At 55.1% G+C, this 6,519-nt stretch overlaps 1 protein-coding gene across 1 annotated transcript; it reads right to left on the bottom strand.

Annotated features, from left to right (window-relative positions):
- Nucleotides 1–729: 729 nt before the first annotated feature.
- On the bottom strand, nt 730–5,870 carry ADPRS (ADP-ribosylserine hydrolase). Its single transcript, XM_031961506.1, has 8 exons — nt 5,644–5,870; nt 5,121–5,361; nt 4,727–5,024; nt 2,958–3,054; nt 2,528–2,735; nt 2,194–2,378; nt 1,631–1,731; nt 730–1,105 (listed from the first exon to the last, which is right to left on the bottom strand). The coding sequence occupies exons 1-8, from the start codon at nt 5,868–5,870 to the stop codon at nt 813–815; spliced, it is 1,650 nt and encodes a 549-aa protein (XP_031817366.1). The 3' UTR covers nt 730–812.
- Nucleotides 5,871–6,519: the final 649 nt, after the last annotated feature.

Raw genomic sequence — 6,519 nt, 5'->3', positions numbered from 1 at the left:
TGGACCTATACTCTTTCCCCACTACCTCACTCATCTCGATATCCAAGGCTAAATAGCTTTCAAATCCTTGGGGAAAACATTCCTGTGGTAGAGACTTGGTCCAATCATCTGAGCCCTGCTGGGTGATACCCTACAAGAAAAGCTTGCAGAATGGACACTTCTCTGACTGTTCCACAGATCAGAGACAGAGGAACCTGTCTCCCTGTCCCCATAGTTCCCCCTTGGGAAGGCTGCCTCCCCCCCAACACCCATTCCCACTGGCACACACTACCAGGATGAAACAAAGAAATCCCACAGGCAGAAAAGAGGAAGTATCCAGAGCCGAAGAGCAAGGAGCTTAGCCGAGGCCAGCAGGATCTTTTGGCAACTTTATTGGGAGGCTGCATGATTTCCAGTGGAAGCTGTAGTGGGTCGCCACCCTAAGACAGCTAATGCCCAGTGGGACCTCCACCAAGAGGTCCATTCCAGGGTCCAAGAGTCCCCCAGACAACTTCAAGACTCTCAAGGCCCCTGGGCTAGTGAGTCAGGCTTGGTCTCCCCAGTCTCATGGTTTCAATTATCTTTCACCCCTGCCAAGAATCAGAAATGTCTCCCTTCAGTTCAAGCCTGTTCCTGCTTTAGTCACGTAGGTCTCCTGACTCAGGCCCCAGAACCGAGCTCAGGGATTAGGAGGTCACAGATGTGGCCACGTGAGGGCCTCGGCAGCAGAGGGCCCGCCCCTTCCTGTGCCCCCGCTCCCACCGGGCATGTGGCCCCAGGCTGAGGAGGAGCTGGTGAGTGGAGGCGGGAAGCCTGGGCGCCTGCAGCGCCCCTCACAGGTCCTTGCTGAAGAGCTGGTGCAGGCTGCGGGCCAGCACGTCCGTCTCCTCATAGCCCTCACAGCTTTGCTGCCAGCTCTCCGGAACCTGCTCCATGCCGTAGTAAGCCCCAGCAATGGCCCCGGCCATGGTGGCGATGGTGTCAGTGTCTCCCCCCAGGGAGATGGAGTAGATGAGCGTCCGCTGGAGGCTGTTGAAGGTGGCTGGGATTGCGGGGTCAGGAGCCATGCAGCGAAGGAAGCAGTAGATGGCGGTGGGGACCGACTCGAAGGCTGCGATGCCATTCCCTGGGCAGGAAACAAGGCGCACGCAGCCAAGGTCAGACCCGCAGGACCCTGACTTGCCTCATTCAAGGGTAGGACTGGCAAGTCCATAAGCCTAGAAAGTCGGCCCTGGGAAAAGCCAGAGATGAAGCTGACCGAGGAGTCAGGCTGGTCAGTTTGGCTAAAGGCCCTTCTTGTGTTGGGGGCAGGTACATTAAGCTGGTGCGCCCTTTCTGGACATGGCAGGATGGCACTTTTTTGCTTTCAAAGCTATAATGAAGGTAAAGGAACCTGAATCCCCTCCCCTGCCCTCCCTCCCCCCCAGCTTCTCCATTTCCACCTCTCCCAGAGCCAAGTTTCTCCACTGGGAGGACTCGGGGGCAGAGACCCACGTTCTCCTCCCTGCCCCAAACCCAGGGGTGGAAAGGACAAGTCAGGGGTGTGGAACCATCACTTCCTTCTGGCCCCTGAAGTATGGAGGGAGGCCTCATCCATGTGGGGGGAGAGGGAAAGAGAGAGAGAGGAAGGTGCAGCCTCCAGCTAACCCACCGAGCTCAGACAAAACTTCCTCCTTGGCCATTAAGCCCTGCTCCAAGAACTCCCCGATCTTCTTCAGTTTGCTCGAGTATGGCCGCTCCCCCATGCCCAGCCTGGGAATCAAAGAGAAGCTAGGGAGGTCACAGCTAATGGGCACGGAGGCCAGATTTGGGAGAATGGAGAGGTCTTAGGTCTTCAGAATGCTGAAGAGCATGCATGGAGGGAAGGGGGAGATAGAGAAATACTAGGGAGAAACCCCTTTCCATAGAGAGCACATGCAGCCTAGAGAGATGGGGAGAAATGGGAAGGCGTGCGCATGTGTGTATAAAGAGCAGACAGTGTAAAACATGGTGCAAGTCACCCATTCCCCGAGATCCAGGAGCCCCAACTGAGTATCTCTTCCTTGGAAAGGGAAAGGGGGGGGAAGGGGGAGGGGGATTTCTTTCAATTTTTACCTAGTGTTTTCCCCAAGAACAGGAAAATGGAAAAGAATCAGATCCTGACTGCTAATGCTGGCCCGTGTCACGCTCAGCCCACACTCACCCGACTGCATGCAGGTGTCCCTCCCTACTTACTCCCGTGCTTCTGACAGAGACCGGTCATCACTCTCCACCTCCTCCATGTGGTCCAAGAGCTGCTGGAGAAACCACTCCCGGGACGACTCCCCTTGTAGGGCCAGATGCACGGCCAGAGCCTGCAGGATGGCACCGTTGAAGCCCAGCGAGGAGGCGTGGGTCAGCTGGGCTGAGAGCCGGGCAAACTACAGAAAAGGACGTGGGAAAGGACGGAGAGGGAAATATCGTCATGGAATCTGTGCCAGAGGCAGGAGACTGCCATCATCAGAGCCATGCCAGGGAGAAGAGAGGAGATAAGCAAGAGCCACTGCAGGGCTCAGCCCAGCTCACACACCTTCTGAACGTCTTGGGTGTTACTGTAGGCCAAGGAGATGCCAGCTACACGCATGGCACCCCCATTGCCATAGGAGCCCTTCCCGTTGAACTGAGCCCGAGCTGGCTCAAAGACATCCATGCATTTGGGGTTCAGTAGCTTTTTGAACACAGTGATCACTGCAGCACCATAGCCTCGATCGGGATCTTTCTTGTACTCCTGAGCGAACCTGGAGAGGGAAAGGCAAGGACCCTGGCTAGGCCTGAGAGACCCTCGAGTCAAGACAAGGAGATCATCTGGGGAGAGGGAGAAGGGACGAGCAGAAGCAGCTGCCCAGGGATGAGCAGCAGGGGCGTCACCATCTTATGTCTTTCTGGGCAGAAGGGTCAGAAACCTTAGACAACCAATAACCACATCAGAAAACCGCCTTCTTCCACCCACCCCCCCTCACCTCTTGGCCATGTCCACCTCATCGAAGGCCTCCTTGGCCAGCAGGGACTGCACCAGGGCTCTGGTCATAGCAGTGTCATCTGTGTAGTACAGGGCCTCTGCAGGGAGAGGGCTGAGGTCGGGTGGAGTTGGGGGGAGGCAGTCCAGGGGCAGTCTCATCCCTCTCAAACTCAACAAGGCCAAATGCAAGATTTATTTTTTTCTCAAACAATTCTCGATTTCCGGCATTCCCCCAAAGTGAAGCTGAGAGTCTTGATTCTTTTCTCTGCTTGGCCCTCCAGGTCAAGCATTCATCAAGTCTTGGTGAATCCTGACTTCAAACTCTTCCCAATTTTCCATTGATCCTGCCGATACTTTGGTTGAGGCATTTGCCTGAAGCTTAACCCATTTCACCTTTCTTAATTCCTAGGCTTTTGTTTCCAGCCAATCTACACTGTCTCTGCAAAATTCTTACTGAAACCCTTCTCTGAATATCTCGGCCCCAGCCTCCAAACTTTACATGACTCCCCAGTGCCTACAGGATATAATTTATTCTAGCACTGAGCCTCCACAATGTCACCCATACCTATCTCTCACCATTTCCTAGGATCAGTCTCCTCGCCTAAATGAATAAGACTTGACTTTACCAAAATAGATGTGCAAATTTTTCCTCCTTGATTTTGCTTACCTTTCCCCCTCTGTCTAATTACTGGTCATCCCTTTGGATCCAATCTAATCCTAAAACCTCTATCACCCCCGTGATGCCCTTCCACGGAAGCCCAGCAGTCTAAATCGCCCCTATGATGTATGCCTCACCATGCCACATGGCACACGTCCTGGCATTATTATTTATCTTGCCCTGTGTAGAGTCTTGTCAGGGACCTTCTTATAGCATCTTGAATTCCCAGTGCTTGCTAATGCGGATGAAGAGGGGACGGACAAAAAGCAGGAAAGGGAGAGAGGAGCAACCTAGGATGCAGGTCCTAAAAAGTGCCATCCAGAAGGAATCTTAAAAGCTAGCCAATGTCATCCTTTCATTTTTGTAAAAGGGAAAACGGAGGCGCCCAAAAAAGGGAAGTCCGGGAGGTTTCCGCGGGACTTCCTCACCCTGACCCTCCACTCAGTTTGACAGTCTGACATTGCCATTCATGACGGAAGGCACAGATGATACGCTAATTGCGTGTTCCCACAACACAAAGCTGGAGAGAGTTACCGTACTCCGTGATAAACTCAGGAACCAAAAGGAGTTAACAGGTTACATCTTCAATGGCAGAATCCAAAGAGATGACATTTACGGACGGGTTCAGAAAATCTCTCAGTGGTCGGATGGGAAAGGCAAGTCTGGACAACGGTTTATGTAGGAAAGATCTAAGTTCTCAGTGTGAGGCCACAGGGTCACCTGACAAGCAAGAAAACTGATTCCATCTTAAGCTCTGGTAAAAGCAAGTAAAAGAACCAGTGAGGGATCGTTCCCAAACCCAGGAAGGCGGCGCGCGCGGGCCGCAATGCAGCCAGAGGGACTCAGAGAGGGCCGGAGATGACCCGTTAAGTCACACATGGGTAAGAGGGAGAACCAGAACCCTGAATGCGCGCTGCCCCCGGACAGCGCCCGCCCGCGACGCTGGGCTCGGGTCGGATGAGTTTTTCTCAGAACCCAGAGCAGGCTCAGTGGGAGGTTGCCAAGCCCGTCACGTCCCACGTGGTTCCGAACGGAGCCTCTAAACTGGCCCTCTACCTTTGTTTATGCCCCGCCCCTTGCCCCACCCCCACCCGGGCGCGCGCCCCTCCTACCTGTGCGCGCGCTCCCCTTCGCTCCAGGCTCCGGCTCCAGGCTGCTCACGTGACTCAGTACAGACGCCATGGTAACGTCGTCGTGCGCCTCGTAGACGGCCCCCACACAGTCGCCGAGGAGCGCCCCGGCCAGACAGCCCCGGAACCGCGACAGGGAACGCACCGCCCCGGCCGCCGCGCCGCCCGCCGCCGCCGCCATAGCCGTCGCCGTCAACCGCCACAGTCTACCGCCACTTCCGGGAGCGCCGGGCACGCCCACCGCCCCACCCCCGCCCTGCAGAAAAAGCGTCGGGCCGCGCTACCCCGGAAGCCGCGGCCCCGGAGCAGGCCCCGCCCCCGCCCCGCCAGTCCCGCCCCCATGGGGTATCGGTCTCCTTCTTTGCCCCGGCCTTGCCCGGAGCCGGCCGCTCCGCCCGGGTTCGCCCTCCCCAGCAAGGCCCCGCCCCTCCCGGGCGGTTGTTCCTGCTCGGCTTCCTTTCCTCTTGATTCCGACCCCTCGGCCGACCCTTTCTTTATAACGGCGGGACTGAAGGCCTGGGACTGCGCTTTCATTTGTGTGAGCAGCGGCCGTGGGCGGGGCTCTCGGGGGCTGGGGTCGCCCGGTCTGGCTGTCAGGGGCAGGCGGGGACGGCCGTCTGTCCGCAGAGGAAGGCTCGGGGTTGTTAGCACGTGAGGTGACAGTTCTTTTTTTTTTAATAGATTTTTTTTTTTTTTTTTTTTTTTTTGCCGAGGGTTAGGGCTAAGTGACTTGCCCAGGGTCACACAGCTAGGGAGTGTCAAAGCGTCTGAGACCAGATTTGAACTGGGGTCCTCCTGAATCCAGGGCTGGTGCTCTAGCCACTGCGCCACCCAGCTGCCCCGTGAGGTGACAGTTCTAAAGCGCTTTGCAGGCTCCAAAGGGAGCCGGTGCTGGTTACGGGATGCGCTGTGCCCAAGCGAGGAGGCTGGTGAGCAGGGGAGCTTGCGGAGGATTTGGGGGAAGGCTCGGGAGCCGGGAGGACGCTGCCAGGGCCGCCAACGAAGCCAAAGGAACCTTGTCAGGGTCCAGAATCCGAACCCAGCTCTCGGGATGCGGAGCGCGAGAAGCGGAACCCGACCACGTGACCTGAGCGAAGCTTCTAACTCGCGGCTTCAGTTTCCTCATCTGCGAAATGGGGATTATCATAGAGCTCTGATCTCATGCATTTGTTATGAGGGTCAAACGAAGTTACTAACGCTACCTTTATCAACAGTTGTGTCATCGTGAGCCGTTCTTAAGGTCGGCCTTCCTCCCCTTAAAGCCCTCAGTCTGCAAAGAAACAGGCCTAGACATTCTGCAGAGCAGTTTGGAACTATGCCCCAAAAGTTATCAAACTGTGCATACCCTTTGATCCAGCAGTGTTACTACTGGGATTATATCCCAAAGAGATCATAAAGAAGGGAAAGGGACCTGTATGTGCACGAATGTTTGTGGCAGCCCTGTTTGTAGTGGGTAGAAACTGGAAACTGAATGGATATCCATCAGTTGGAGAATGGCTGAATAAATTGTGGTATATGAATATTATGGAATATTACTGTTCTGTAAGAAATGACCAACAGGATGATTTCAGAAAGGCCTGGAGAGACTTACACGAACTGATGCTGAGTGAAATGAGCAGGACCAGGAGATCATCATATACTTCAACAACAATACTAGATGATGACCAGTTCTAATGGACCAGGCCATCCTCAGCAACGAGATCAACCAAATCATTTCTAATGGAGCAGTAATGAACTGAACCAGCTGTGCCCAGAGAAAGAACTCTGGGTGATGA

Source organism: Sarcophilus harrisii, chromosome 3, assembly GCF_902635505.1.
Source record: "Sarcophilus harrisii chromosome 3, mSarHar1.11, whole genome shotgun sequence".
Lineage (NCBI taxonomy): Eukaryota > Metazoa > Chordata > Mammalia > Dasyuromorphia > Dasyuridae > Sarcophilus > Sarcophilus harrisii.
Note: the sequence above shows the minus strand (reverse complement) of the source record. Positions and strands in the feature narration are given on the sequence as shown.

What these genes read in the sequence shown, in the direction of transcription:
- ADPRS (XM_031961506.1), bottom strand. Translation starts at nt 5,870, where the DNA reads ATGAGGAAACTGAAGCCGCGAGTTAGAAGCTTCGCTCAGGTCACGTGG. An exon ending in GAAGGGGAGCGCGCGCACAG is followed by an intron (nt 3,055 to 4,726) that starts GTAGGAGGGGCG and finishes CTCTCCCTGCAG; the next exon opens with AGGCCCTGTACTACACAGAT. An exon ending in GAGGTGGACATGGCCAAGAG is followed by an intron (nt 2,736 to 2,957) that starts GTGAGGGGGGGT and finishes TTCCCTCTCCAG; the next exon opens with GTTCGCTCAGGAGTACAAGA.